This window comes from Camponotus vicinus, unplaced genomic scaffold, assembly GCF_025532165.1.
Source record: "Camponotus vicinus isolate PSW18456_S1 unplaced genomic scaffold, iyCamVici1.0 SCAF_5, whole genome shotgun sequence".
In the NCBI taxonomy this organism is placed as follows: domain Eukaryota; kingdom Metazoa; phylum Arthropoda; class Insecta; order Hymenoptera; family Formicidae; genus Camponotus; species Camponotus vicinus.
In genome coordinates, this window is record NW_028141977.1 from 16,936,523 (window position 1) to 16,951,645 (window position 15,123).

General features: G+C 37.0%; 2 protein-coding genes across 11 annotated transcripts in view; one reads left to right on the top strand and one right to left on the bottom strand.

Moving 5' to 3' along the window:
* On the top strand, window positions 1-14,234 carry Duox (dual oxidase). 6 transcript variants are annotated; one of them, XM_083099058.1, is made up of 21 exons: window positions 1-914; window positions 1,279-2,052; window positions 2,779-2,862; window positions 3,385-3,546; window positions 4,354-4,541; window positions 4,850-5,054; window positions 5,832-5,998; window positions 6,276-6,512; window positions 6,914-7,359; window positions 7,435-7,636; window positions 7,887-8,213; window positions 8,692-8,916; window positions 9,119-9,337; window positions 9,438-9,641; window positions 9,751-10,063; window positions 10,230-10,604; window positions 10,735-10,952; window positions 11,215-11,676; window positions 11,957-12,112; window positions 12,236-12,364; window positions 12,453-14,234. In XM_083099058.1, exons 2-21 carry the CDS (start codon window positions 1,965-1,967, stop codon window positions 12,579-12,581), a joined length of 4,536 nt encoding a protein of 1,511 aa, XP_082955184.1. In that variant the 5' UTR covers window positions 1-914; window positions 1,279-1,964; the 3' UTR covers window positions 12,582-14,234. The 6 variants fall into 6 exon arrangements, with proteins under 6 accessions (XP_082955184.1, XP_082955180.1, XP_082955179.1 ...); XM_083099054.1 differs by lacking the exons at window positions 1-914; window positions 1,279-2,052 and having other exon boundaries at window positions 2,783-2,862; window positions 3,389-3,546; window positions 12,453-14,233; XM_083099053.1 differs by lacking the exons at window positions 1-914; window positions 1,279-2,052; window positions 2,779-2,862 and having other exon boundaries at window positions 3,157-3,546; window positions 12,453-14,233.
* The window catches only part of Mol (dual oxidase maturation factor 1 mol), a 22,176-nt gene continuing 19,981 nt past the window's right edge, over window positions 12,929-15,123 (bottom strand). For all 5 annotated transcript variants that reach the window (XM_083099080.1, XM_083099079.1, XM_083099078.1 and 2 more), the window contains 6 exons: window positions 15,041-15,098; window positions 14,397-14,531; window positions 13,953-14,172; window positions 13,592-13,803; window positions 13,320-13,515; window positions 12,929-13,228 (listed from right to left, as the gene is read on the bottom strand). In XM_083099080.1, coding sequence (XP_082955206.1) covers window positions 13,048-13,228; window positions 13,320-13,515; window positions 13,592-13,803; window positions 13,953-14,172; window positions 14,397-14,531; window positions 15,041-15,098 — 1,002 coding nt within the window. In that variant the 3' untranslated portion in view covers window positions 12,929-13,047. The remainder of the gene's footprint in view (window positions 13,229-13,319; window positions 13,516-13,591; window positions 13,804-13,952; window positions 14,173-14,396; window positions 14,532-15,040; window positions 15,099-15,123) is intronic.

Sequence of the window (15,123 nt, forward strand, 5' to 3'; positions counted from 1 at the left end):
CAGGAGAGGGTGAAAGACCTCGCACCTCTGAAACGGAGAAGCGACTGCATCAATAAATGCGTTTGTGATTTTTTTGCGATTTTTTCTGCCTATTCGTGCCAAGGGCAATAAAAGATCGACCAGTAGACGCGATTTCTCTCAGATTGTGTCATAAAGCCGCACCTTTTGTCTCTCTGGCAACACCATCGCCGCGCATCTTTCCGGATAAGTTGATTCATCACGTTTAATTAAGACGTATAAATAGTTACAAAGACCAGAGGATTAAAATACAAATCTACATTTTTGATATGAGAAATAATGAGCGCTCGCGTGTGGGTGCAATGGTTTAATTAGGGTACTTAATTACGGATAATAATTATGCGAGACGATGCAATCGTCTAGAAATCATAAGTACATTCTTATTGTTTAAAACGCTCTTTAGATGTTAGATTTTTTTTAAATTTCTGTATCTTTTGGATATGATATTCAATGACATTAGATACAATGTTCATATATCAATATATCAAATGCAAATTATACCACAAATTATCTTGCGAGATTAATTACACATGTAACGTATGCATTAATATATTATCCTACCTTTTCCGACCGTGCCACTTGCTGGCTCGTAAGAGAAGAGCGCATAAAAACGCGCGTTGGTGACACGGATTTTTCTTGTCATTTCCACTCGACCGCATCTAAAAAGGAAGAAGTCATTAGAGAGAACGCTGCGATTATATACACGAACGCGCCGCTTGCTGTCCCATCTCTAACGTGCGCATCGGCATGGTGGTCTTCGGCCCATTCGGCGACCTTGGAACGACCAGCGGGGACTCGAGAGAGGTTTCGCCTTGGGTAATCGGTGCCGTGGACTTCGAAAACTAGGCCTGCGCCCGCAATGACGTCGGCCGCGCCGCATCGCGCGGTGCGTCTTGGTGTGTGTATCTTCTATATGTACGACGTACCAAGAGCAGTGGTTTTTCAACCGACATATGAAACTGCAACATATGTCTTAGTACTCTCTTTAAATGTCATTCCCATGAACCAGCCAATTAGAGAGCCTAATTTAAAACCTAAATTTAAAACCTATCCTTCCAAAGATAATCCTCAGTTGATTTCGACAATTTGTGGGAATTGGCCTCTTCTGAATAAAAGAGATTCGTTTGTAATTGCGATAATTTTAATTAAAGCAGAATTTGATTCTTAAATCGATTAACAAAAAATATAAGAGTATCTTTCTCTCAAATGTTCTTATGGATGCTTCGTCTATTCTTTTTTTTATCTTTTTACAAAAAAAAGGATTGAAGAACACTGACATAGAGGCCGACGACGTTGTAGCGGAGGAGACGTCGAGAGGGGGAGGTACGAAGGAGGAGAAGGCAGACGGAGGTGCGCGCGGTAACGAAACAAATAGGCCGGCGACTTTCACCAAGCCGCGACCAAGAGCGACTGTGTGGCGGATCGGCTCACAGTCGGAGAGGCAACCAACTATTCTTGGGGCTTTCGAGCGAATCGTCAATCGATCGCGTCCTCCATCGGTGCTTCTTCTTGTAAAATCCTACGGTTCGTTTCTTCGACGGGTCTACCTTAAAACGTGGACGCCAATCTTGTTTAAAGAGACGCATGAGGTGTATCCTGTGGACACGCGATCTTTCGTCGTGCGCTCGCACGTGATCGCTACATCTGGGGCAACCGAAAGATCAGCGCACGGTGACGTTAATACCTTGGATTTCGACCAGGTGGTGCCAACACGACCCGCGTGTTACTTGCCCTCTGTCCGCCGAGTCGCTTTTGGAAGACAATTCGAGATTTCGCATGACGGCGGTCAGTGCACTCTCATCTTGTTGATGGACGAGTACTAGCGAAATGTGTTCCCGAAGACATTGCTGATTCCACGAAAGAGTCGTAGAAAGGCAGAAGAAGAGTAGAAGCTACGTGGCAGAGAAATGCATAGATCCGAGGGTGAGACCAAGTGACATTTGACGATGATGAGACGACGACGGTCCGCCCGTGGCATCGCGCCTCTCTGGGTGATCATTTGGGTACTTTGGATCGTATTACCTGCTAGAACTGGTAGGTCCAATTTGTCATTCTCTCACCTGCACGATTATAAATCTTGCGATTTGTAAAAGAATCGTTGAAATCTAATCAATACGAAATGCAGAAGGCACCAGAGAGTGGGATGATTCGTGTGAATGCATTTTTTATTCCGCGCGATAACGTCATATCATATTTTTAATGAACTAATATTATTAAAAAGTAGATTATAAAAGTAGATTTAATGTAATATTAAATTACAGACGCAATAATTTAGCAATAAATTTAGTAATAAATGGCAAAATTAATTTAATAATAATATTAATCATTTCGAAATATCGTTCTTTCTACATTTCGTCATATTTGTATTCATATATGAAAGACAAACATTAGAAAGCAAACTAAATTGCGAGACATAGATAATTTTGCGGTGTTCAACTCGTGTTCCATTTTTTATTTTCTTTCGATTTTATGGCCGGTATTCATAGTCCGATCGTCGAAGTATTTTCACCTCTAACCATATTTTGTGAAACAGATTCGCGTTATGCTTCTTGGACAATTGCACAATCAAAAAGCCGGATGTATTTTATACCCTTATCTTTTATACCATTCGTCGATTTATGGACGATCGTTAACTCTTTTACGATCTAACATAAAGCTCCGATTCTGCCGATCGATTGTCTATCAAATAGCGATATTGCAAAACTTAAATTTTAATGAATGCAACGAATTTATCTGCTTACATAAAGAATGCTATTTTAGATGCGGGACACAACTATGCGGACAATAAACAGAGGTATGATGGATTTTACAACAATCTGGCTCATCCTGATTGGGGAGCAATCGGCAAGTACTCGAGACTGTAGATTGAAATTCAAATACCTACACTGTTTTGTCAAGATTATCGTTTTTCAATAAAATCGCCAGGAAAGACTTATTTTTTATTAAATAAATTAGTCAATACATAAAGGAATTTTAACGAGGCACTTTATTTGAGAGGAATTTTATTTTATATTATTTATATTGACATTTTATTGAAACCTTTTTTACCTTTATTTTTAATCTTAAACTCGATATTCTGACTAACGCGAGTTTTCTCTTACCTTGATTTTGATAAAACTGCAGATATAACCGAGAGTTACGTTATGAAAGTTATGCGTGTATGCATAATTGAAACACTATACTTCGTACATTTTACATCAAACAAAATTCAAATGAGAAAAATTATGAAAATTGATTAATTACTATATCTCATGCAAAGAGTATATCTTGAAAAGAGACGAGAAAGCGACAATCTTGTGCGCACAGAAGGTAATTCACCATGAAAAATTATCTTAATACGACTCATACATGTACGATTCACCATAGACAGTAGGTTAATCCGAAAAGTCCCGGCAGCGTACTCCGATGGCGTGTACGCGATGGCTGGCCAAGATAGACCATCCCCTCGGAAACTCAGCGATCTGTTCATGAAAGGTGACGATGGTCTGCCGTCTGTGAAAAATCGGACCGCATTATTCGCTTTTTTCGGTGAGCATAATTACGAATAATATAATGTGGCTATTATTGTCTAGCAAAAGAATACAAGATATAGGAGACCGCAAACAAGTCTTGAATATAAATGACTTTTTTTATTTTTATCAATATAAAGATAGTGTCGGAACAGCTAAATTTTCAATTGAAATCTAATTAAAACTAATTTTTTTATTGAATATATTTATTTGTTTCAACGAAAGTTTTATAGTTTAAATTTTTCTCTCTGAAGCATCTGTTGTATAACATGGTAATACATATTTATCTAAATAACTTTTATCTATACATAATTAAACATAATTATCTACAGATTCTTATATACTACAATATTTATAATTGCCTTCATTCAATAAGAATGTAAATTGTTAAAATTTTTAATATAATCGAATGATGAGAGATAGCCTCTAGATAGCAGTCCGTAACATAATACAGGAAGTATCGCCAATGTAGGATTAATTTAATTCTCGTAATTATGTATAATAGATCATTATTAATTATATCATAGTTATTTTGCAGGTATTTTAATGATTTAATTTACAATATACTCTTATTATTTGCCTATATCATAATATTTCATACATAATTCTTCTTCTATCTAAAGACATACGTCTAAAAGTACATTTAATTTCCGTGTCTGTGTTAAATCCGCTTTATGGTTCGTCACGAATATGTAAACCAATTTAATCGAGTAAACTGTCCTGATATACTCAAATAAAACCATGATAAAGCCGACGTCGAAGCCAAATTTCATAGCGTGCTTGCCGGAACTTTTGCGTCATTCCCGAAGTGGTAAATCTTTTTCAGGACAGCTGGTCACGTCGGAGATAATCATGGCCAGCGAAAGTGGTTGCCCCATAGAATTTCATCGGATCGACGTGGATAAATGTGATCCGGTTTTCGACAAGGAGTGCCAAGGTAACAAGTACATTCCATTCCTCCGAGCGGATTACGACCGTCAAACCGGGCGCAGCCCCAATAGCCCACGGGAACAGGTAATTTCCAGTTGTCTCGGGTCAATTTTGCCAAGAAACTTCTACGAGTACTTCCGGGAGACCCTCGACTTTATTTGACTTTCACCGACGACGATAACGATACACACCGAATAAGTCTTTAAATTATTACCGTACAACGTTTAGTCACATTTACGTGCATTCACGAGTTATGAGTTTACAGTTCCTTTTGCGAAACGTAATCACTTTGCTTTTCCGTCTTACTTTCCGTTGAAGCGTTATATCGAAAGCGCTTCTTGATTCCTCGAAACAGAATCGTGAGAAGTAGCTCTGAATACGTGAGGTTGCAGATAAATAAAGTGACGAGCTGGATCGACGGTAGCTTCGTCTATTCGAGCAGCGAGGCCTGGGCGAACACGATGCGGGCCTTCAAGAACGGCAGTCTTCTCATGGAACAGACGAGACAATTTCCCGTGAGGAACACCATGCGCGCACCTCTGTTCAATCACGCGGTACCGCATGTCATGCGAATGCTCAGCCCGGAGCGTCTATATCGTAAGCGGGCTTTAAATTTTAATTTAATTATATAAGTATATTAATTTAAAAATACTTTAGATTTTCTTAGGAATCATTCGTGTCTCTTCCTTTGCGAGACTACTTGATTGATTTAGAATCAACATTTTCATAGTAAAAATTCGGATTCAAGATTAAGAATCCAGATGTTTAATATCGAATATTAAAAGAATAAATGAAGCTCCGAATTTTTATTATGAAAATGTTGATTCTAAACAATCAAATAGTCTCGCCAGGCAAAAAAAGATATAATAACAATTTTAAGTAAAAAGAGATTCTGCTAAAGTACACTTCTATTGTCTATTAATAATCCATTAAGGCTGAAGTTGCGAAAAGTCTCTCTTCAATTGCTTATTATTCAGAAAATATTCTTGCGTTTTGTTTCCACTTAATCGTGTGAAATAAGAGAATAAATCTGTAATGATAATACTAATCATCGATTACCCGCTTTGTTATTGAATAGCAATTAAATATCTATCTTTACAATGTGTTAACAAGAAATCCGCCTCAGTTCGAATTATTCGAACTGAGGCGGATATATACTTATATAATTTGGATCTTCTCGCTCTCTGATTAAGTATTAAATTATTATTATCTGATCGCTGGAGAACGTCATTAGGATCTTTTTGCATCGCCTTATAATTATTACGTTCATCGTGCGGCTTCGTGCTCACTCTATTATAACGAATTTTAACTTTCCCTTAGCAATTAATTTTCTGATTCTTGCGAAAGTGCTTAACAATTAATTATGTTATACAGTGCTCGGAGATCCAAGAACGAATCAGCACCCACCGTTACTGGCTCTGGGAATCTTGTTCTATCGGTATCACAATGTCATAGCCGCTCGTGTGCAGAGAGAGCATCCCGATATGTCGGACGAGGAAATCTTTCAAAAAGCACGTCGGATCGTCGTCGGGACAATTCAGGTGACTAATAGATTATTTTTATCTTTCTCTCGAAAATGCACAGTCGGTGAAAATTACTCACCTTTAGTCATTGTGAAAGAAGTTACGCTTATAAAAATGAAATAAATTTTATATAATTGAAGATATGTAATCATGAGCTTTCGATTTATATATGTATATATAAATCTCTTTATTGAATTGTGTTCCGAATCGCAGCGTATCGAATTTGCATAATTAAATTTTGCGCTTACGTAAGATTTATTTCTTGCATGTATGAGGTATTTCAATCTTCTTACAGAACATAATTCTTTACGAGTATCTTCCGGCATTGCTAAATGAGGATTTGCCTTCATATGACAGTTATAAACCAGATCTACATCCGGGTATTAGTCACATATTCCAAAGTGCTGCTTTTCGCTTTGGTCATACTCTTATACCGCCGGGCATTTATCGGCGAGATGAAAAATGCGAATATAGGAGGATCAATACAGGCCAACCAGCTATTAGATTATGTTCTACATGGTGGGACTCGAATGTGAGTCATATATTTACACTAATGGACTTACATACTTCATATTTTTTTAAAAGAAATCAAATTTTTTTATATATGTTTATTTTATATTTGATAATAATTATTTATTTCCAATTAAATTTGGATTCTAAAAAATCAAAATAAGTTTAAAAATCTCGAAACAGAATTGAGATTGGATCTGAGTTTAATTATCAAACCATTTAAATTTTTTAAGAAATTATAGCAATGAAGAACTTTTCTCGAAATTTTCTTGACAATTGTTTACTGAAGAAAAGTCAATTTTAAATTTATTAAAGTTTCTGTCATCTTATAAAATATGTTTCAAGTTTGGAACATATTGTATAACCGAATTATAGCATAAATTTTTATGAGTGATCACATTAAGACATAGATGCTTTTCACAGCAAGTTTTAGCTAATAGCACGATCGAAGAGCTGATCATGGGTATGGCATCGCAACTGGCAGAGAAAGAGGATAATCTTCTTGGTACTGACATTCGGAACAATCTGTTCGGTCCCATGGAATTCTCACGCAGAGATCTCGGTGCCTTGAACATCATGCGGGGTCGTGACAATGGTCTTCCGGACTACAATACAGCCAGGGCGCGTTTCAAGTTGGCCAAACGAAAAACATGGAACGAGATCAATCCCGAATTATTCAACAAGAATCCATCGTTGCTGCGCACCCTTGTCGAGATTTATTCAAACAATCTCAACAACGTCGACGTCTACGTCGGCGGGATGCTCGAATCCAAGGGCGGACCTGGCGAGCTCTTCACCGCGGTTATAAAGGAGCAGTTCCTTCGTTTGCGAGATTCTGATCGGTTCTGGTTTGAGAACGAAGAAAATGGGTGAGTGAATCAGTTTTTCTTAGTAATGAAATTAGTCATATTAATTTCTTCTCCCTGATACATCTTGTTTATTAGCATTTTTACGAAGAACGAAATTAAGGAAATTCGTCGTATCACACTCTGGGATGTAATCATAAACGCGACCGATATACCATTCGATGCGATACAGAAACGAGTATTCGTTTGGCAAGATGGTGATCCGTGTCCTCAACCTTTCCAATTAAATTCTACGATGCTCGAGCCCTGTGTTCCTTTACAGCGTTATGACTACTTTGAGGTAATTGAATTTAAAGAAATATACAAATAGAAACCAATTTTAATCTATTTTCTCTAGAAAAAAAGATAATTATAAAAAAGAGATAAAAACATATAGAGCTTTTTTTAATTTATAAAAAATCATAAATGCCACTAACTTTTGAAATGAAAAAAAAAACGATTTATATTATAGGCAAATATTTTTTTTAATATACCAGATTTGTTTCAATGAAAGAAGAACATTAAATAAATTTTTGGGAATATATACATAGGGTAGCGAATTCGTCTACATCTACGCTTGCGTATTTCTTGGATTCGTCCCGATTCTTTGCGCCGGTGCCGGATACGGTTTGGTGAAACTGCAGAACAGACGTCGACGAAGATTGAAGATACTTCAAGAGGCGATTCAAAAGCGAAGCGACGCTCGGATTTGTGTCGATAAGATGATTGTACGTGAGTGGCTGCACGCAAACCATCGCCGTCTCGTGAAGGTGAAATTTGGGCCGGAAGCAGCATTGCATATCGTCGATCGAAAGGGGGAGAAACTGCGCACGTTCGACTTCAGTGGCGTTAACACTATAACTATGGAAGAATCACAGGTATTCTTTACAATTTCTTTTTTTAGGGAAATGTATTATATTTTTTAACATCCACTTTTTGTAACATTAAAACTTATATATCATTACATTTGTTATTAATGTAAATACACTTAACTTTAATAGAATTTTAATTTGAGATATAATTATATGCAATATAGAAAATTAAGAATAATATAGAAAGGTAAAATAAATTTTAACTAAAAAAGAAATAATTCTAAAATACCTATAGATAAAATTTTGTTAAACAATATACGTATCAATCACGCTATTTTAAAATGATATAATAATTACAATCATAGATATAATAACTAAAATCATCAGATATAATTAAAGAATCATCCGTTATTTAATAAAACGTAGAAAAGTTGCTACATAATTACTTACAAATTATGTAGCAACTTTTCTACGTTTTATTAAATAACGGATGATTCTTTAATGTCACACGGTGCATCCGGTTAATTATTAATTGCGGTTGCAGGAGAGCGAAACCGGACATCGTAAAGCCCTAGTGCTCTTACGTATACCGCGCGATTACGACCTTGTCCTTGAACTCGATTCGCTGGCTTCGCGTAGAAAGTTCATTGCGAAATTGGAGGCGTTTCTGTCGTCGCAAAAAAAGCATTTCACACTCACGCCAATTGCGCGGGATATAATGCTGGCAAAAGCGGAAACCAAGGAGCGCCGACAAAAGAAGCTCGAACAGGTTTGCGTTTTTTTTGTCCATTTACGAATAAATGAAAAGATGAATTAATAAAAGAAATTTTGTTTATAAAAAGAAACAACAATAAGTTTTTAACCGAGAGAATGAGAAAAAGAAAACAAACGCGCGTGATATTATATACAAAAAGATTTAGTATTTAAAAATTTTTGTAAAATATTTATAAAATAAATATAAATATTTTTAGTTCTTCAGAGAAGCCTATGCTTTGACTTTCGGTCTACGCCCTGGCGAACGAAGACGACGATCTGAAGACAGTGATACCGGAGAAGTCGTCACGGTGATGCGCACGTCGCTTTCCAAGAGCGAATTTGCAAGTGCTTTAGGCATGAGATCCGACGCAGTCTTTGTCAAGAAAATGTTCAACATTGTCGACAAAGACGGCGATGGTCGGATTTCCTTCCAGGTATAATCGAGTCGTCCGTTTAATCGACTGCTTTTTACATCGCTTTGTTTCTATAAGTTTCATCTTTGTCGAATCTTCACCAGCGAAACTCAAATTCCAGGAATTCTTGGACACGGTCTTACTGTTTTCGCGTGGCAAAACTGAGGATAAACTGCGCATTATTTTCGACATGTGCGATAAAGACAGCAACGGCGTAATCGATAAAGAGGAATTGTCAGAGATGTTAAGATCGTTGGTAGAAATAGCACGCACCACGAGTCTCTCGGATGATCACGTTACGGAACTGATCGATGGCATGTTTCAGGTGCACCTCTCTTATTTTCATCATAGATTAGATAGACCAACTGTTTCATAATCGTTTTTCGTCAATATATCGCGCGACAGTTTAATTAATCAAATATTTCATTCATCAGGATGCCGGACTTGAGAGGAAGGATTATCTCACGTATAACGATTTCAAGTTGATGATGAAAGAATACAAGGGAGACTTTGTCGCGATCGGTCTCGATTGCAAGGGCGCCAAGCAGAATTTTCTCGATACGTCGACGAATGTCGCGCGCATGACCAGCTTTCACATCGACCAGCTGCCGTTGGAGGATTCGAAGAGCTGGACGCGAAAGCAGTGGGATGCTATATCGACTTTCCTCGAGGAGAATAGACAGAATATATTCTACCTCTTCGTGTTTTACGTAGTCACTATAGCTCTCTTCATCGAAAGATTTATCCGTGAGTATTCGATCGGATCCAAACAAGAAAGACGAAAGATGTCTTAAAGAATTTGCGATTGTCTGAAAAAAAATCATACATTAACTTAGCATCTTTAAGACCTTTTTTATACTTGCTAATTGCCTGTAAAGGATTCTTTTACCATTTATCATAAAATTTCTCGCAGATTACTCATTCATGGCGGAACATACGGATCTGAGGCATATAATGGGCGTAGGAATTGCCATAACAAGGGGATCAGCTGCCGCTCTATCTTTTTGCTACAGTCTTTTGCTACTGACAATGTCGCGTAATCTGCTGACGAAGCTGAAGGAATTTTCAATCCAGCAGTACATTCCATTAGACTCACATATACAATTCCACAAGATCGCAGCATGCACGGCACTTTTCTTCTCCGTGTTGCACACAGTCGGTCACATAGTCAATTTTTATCACGTTTCTACGCAGCCTATAGCGCATCTTCGTTGTCTCACCAGCGAGATCAGCTTCCCCAGTGACGCACGACCTACTATTTCTTTTTGGCTATTCAGAACAATAACTGGTGAGTCAAATTTTCTCAAAAAATCATGAAAATAAACTTACGTTTGCTGTCATTTCATTTGTTCTTAAAGCATTTGTTCGGCATGGTTTAAACATTAATGAATGAATTATTGTCTTATTTTATCAAACAGGTTTAAGCGGTATTCTTCTCTTCATCGTCATGACGATTATTTTTGTCTTCGCACATCCGACCATACGACAGAAAGCTTACAAGTTCTTTTGGTCGACACACAGTCTCTATGTAGTTCTATACGCATTGTGTCTGATCCATGGCTTGGCCCGTTTGACAGGCGCACCAAGATTTTGGATATTTTTCATTGGCCCGGCAATTATTTACGCATTGGATAAAGTAATTTCTTTTATTCGTATTTTTCAAGAGTAGAATTCAAAAACATTCTCATAATGTTACACATAATCATGAAAATCTATTAATTATGTATCAGCTAATGTAACAAATCTTGTATATACAAATTATATATATATTTATTTCATGCACGCTTAAAGTGCATATGTAAATCTTGTATGATTGCTATCTAAAATAACTCAATATCTGTTATTAATGTGGTAAAAACAATGCAACATTATTGACCGAATTGCTGTTTGCATTTCAGGTTGTGAGCCTGCGAACTAAATACGTAGCACTGGATATTATCGAGACAGAGTTACTACCTTCGGATGTGATAAAGATCAAGTTCTACAGGCCTCCAAACTTGAAATATTTGTCGGGACAGTGGGTGCGTCTCGCTTGCACCGCCTTCAGGTCCAACGAGTTCCATTCCTTCACGTTGACCTCGGCGCCGCATGAGAATTTTCTGTCGTGCCACATAAAAGCACAAGGGCCATGGACATGGAAACTCCGGAATTATTTCGATCCTTGCAATTATAATCCGGAAGACGAATATCCGAAAATTCGTATCGAAGGCCCGTTTGGCGGCGGAAATCAAGATTGGTACAAGTTCGAAGTTGCAGTGATGGTCGGGGGAGGTATCGGAGTCACACCTTATGCCTCGATGCTCAATGATCTCGTGTTTGGAACGTCCACCAATAGATATTCAGGTGTCGCGTGTAAAAAGGTGAGACAAATCAAAGGATTTCCAAAAATTTCTTTATAAAAATAAATGAATTTAAAAAAATCATTCTACAAGCAAATTCAAACGTTTGAGAATTTTTATTGTATTTAAGAAAGTAATTTATATATATCGAAATATATTAGATGAATGCGAAAATCTCACGGTAAAATTGATGCACTAATGATTTTGTGAAAAAATTGTTTTATTACTCAAATGAGAAAATGTTTTTTGTTAATTTATCAAACAATAATTGTAATTTTCTTGTTTTCTTTTTATTTCACAGGTCTATTTTCTATGGATTTGTCCATCGCACAAACATTTCGAATGGTTCATCGATGTTCTCAGAGATGTTGAAAGAAAAGATGTTACAGACGTACTTGAAATTCACATATTCATTACGCAATTCTTCCACAAGTTTGATTTGCGTACTACTATGCTGGTGAATAAAATTATTTTGATATCCTTGTACGATATATGATATGCATAAGCAAGGAAAAGAAGAAAAATTTCTGCTACTTTTAATTATTCGTTTATTAATTACATTTTTATTTCACATATGTAGTACATATGTGAGAATCACTTTCAGAGGCTATCGAAGAAGAGTATATTTACCGGACTCAAGGCCATAAATCACTTTGGTCGACCGGATATGACGTCGTTCCTGAAATTTGTTCAGAAGAAACACAGCTACGTGCGTTCATGACGTTAACATTAAAAGAAAAATATTAATTCGAAAGTATATTTGATGATATGAGATGGTAGATTTTATTGATTTACAGGTTAGCAAAATAGGAGTATTTAGCTGTGGACCACGTCCTCTGACGAAAAGTGTCATGTCGGCCTGCGACGAAGTCAACAAAACTCGGCGTTTGCCGTACTTTATTCATCACTTTGAAAACTTCGGCTAGTCAAGGTATATCACGTAATCCCCATTCGCGTGAAATATTGGACTGTTCAAAATTAGACAATATTTCAACGCGAATCTCGACGTTCTATTTTATAAAATGTACATATTTATATACATCAACGCTGCTTTTTATTATTTATGAAATACGCGAATAATATTACATTTCTTATTTATGAACAAGGAAAAGAAGATCTCCTTTCCTGCCTTTCCTTTCTTTTAATGAAAGTATTTCGAATTTGATTGTGAACACACACACACATTATAATTTATTATAATTTAAAAATATACTTTTGCATTTGTAATAAAAACACTCTTTGGATGATCTCTCGTAAATAACTTTCAAAAAAGTTAATGTTTCTTTTTTTATTATAAATAATATTAAATAGTATATTTTAGAAAATATGTTATATAAAATAAAATAGATCGAAACATTTAATGACATTTCAATTAATATTATCTGAAATAAATCAACCATTTACGGTTCTTCGCGAGGCTGGCGGAAATGGATAGGACCAATTACTCTTGTTAGGCTCATCGCCAATTTCTTGCGCGAATTCAGACGGTTCATGCGACGTATATCCTCGATTAATGACACCCTCGGTGTCCTCTTTAGCAGCGTGTCTATTCTGAAGCTTGGACGATAGTTGACTGAAATATTTTCACGGTTACAGAATGCGTATGATTACGGTGGGAAAAAAATAATTTAATAAATCGAATCGATTAATTCAATCGCAATCACCTCATTATTCGATCGCCGAACGAATCCTCGATCTTGGGAACTTTCCGCCTGACATTGCGCGTGTCAAAGCTCTCTTCTATAATTACATGCCTGTCATACGGCGTGTCGTAATCGACTTCGAGTATAGTCGAGAATTGATGAGGAAAAATCATATCTATAGCCGTTATCACGAGTCCTGCCAAGAGGCATGCGGCACCTATAAAAGAAAATATTGTGATAATATATCCTCACACGTAGCAGTTACAATAAAATATTTCACGCGAAACACAAACCGGCCGATAGCACCAACCAGTAATTCCAGCCGAAATTAAAGGAGAGAATCGAGCCGTCTATATGAGCTATTAGAGGCTCGCATGGTAGAAGAGACGTGTAAATCAAGTTCGTTAACAGCATACACAGCCCCGTGAGGATCATGCTGTATGCTCCGTATCGGGGCACTACCATGAGCAATAAGTTCATCATCAGCCACGAAGCGAAGGAGGTCCTGCAAATGAGATTTATTTATTTTATCAGTCAGGTTGGTAGGTATACTAGTCGCGTGATGAAGAAAGAATACTTAGTTTACAAAAGACAGCTTGTAATTAGGTTGAAATGATTCTTAGGTGCGATACTTCATCATTGAAAATATAATACCATAGCATTATCGAAGCGTAATATCCAGCTTCGCGATATTGCGAGCCCCAGGAGAAACCCTCTTGATGGAGGCTAAAATACTCTGCCAGAGAAACGATAGGGAATGGTGCGCCCTGATAAAGGGCTTGTTTGAAAGCGCTGGTCATTTCGCCAGAACTCCGCCACCAAAAGCGTTCATTGTATTCGACATCGCTGTTTGTCTGCTCGTTTTCTGGCAATACTGCAAAGATCAGATTAACACAAGTAGATGTAAATTACACTTTATAAACTGATCTGAAAACACTACAATCTGCGATAAAAATTTTAATTTATTTCATTATATGTGATTAAAAAATTTGAATTTGAATTTGTTACATCTAGTTTAATATATTGCATCTCCTAAAAGCGCACGTGAAAAATTGATATAAGAGATTTCCAATTATTTTCCAATTATTTGAAACTTACGCTTGTACGTTATATTGATGTGCATTAAGCCGATGTAACCGCCGATATCGGCCATCGCCTTGTGCCTGGAGAAAGCGCTGTAAGAGCTAACGATGGTGGCGGTGCTCGTATGCCAGGATGAACCGTATTGCGCCACTACATGTGCACACACAGAAAGCGAAATGATTATCTTTCCACGTATTCGCTACACTTATTAGCATCTCGCTTATAATTGTCTCAACAAGGTTTCGTAATTTTTTTCTGACAATGCAATTTCACGTGACACAATCGAGGAAATATCTCTAACGACTTAAACACACGGTGAAACTACGAGCTCACACAGTGGCGTAACTAATATTCGATTCTACTTTAAAGAATACTGATTTTTATCTCGTTCTTTACTTTCTCGAGCTAATTTATACATTCATACATTTGATAACAATAATGGGAAACTATGCACGCGAGAAAATGGAAGATAAATAGATAATGTGATTGCAGATAACGAATTCTCAAAACTTTTATTTTCTCATTAATTTTCTTCTTTTGTTTGTTTTCTTTTTTTAAGTCTCGTTGAGTTCTTGTGATACGAGCTCCGTGAGGCCGTTAGTTACGCCACTGGCAGAGTCAAGGCCTTTCAACTTGGAAAGTAGACAAAGTGCACGAACCTTGAATCGTCGCACCCACGAAGAGGCTCATGGTAACCGTGAGAAATGTGGTTAACCGCTGCGGCGAAGAAACATCAGGTTTA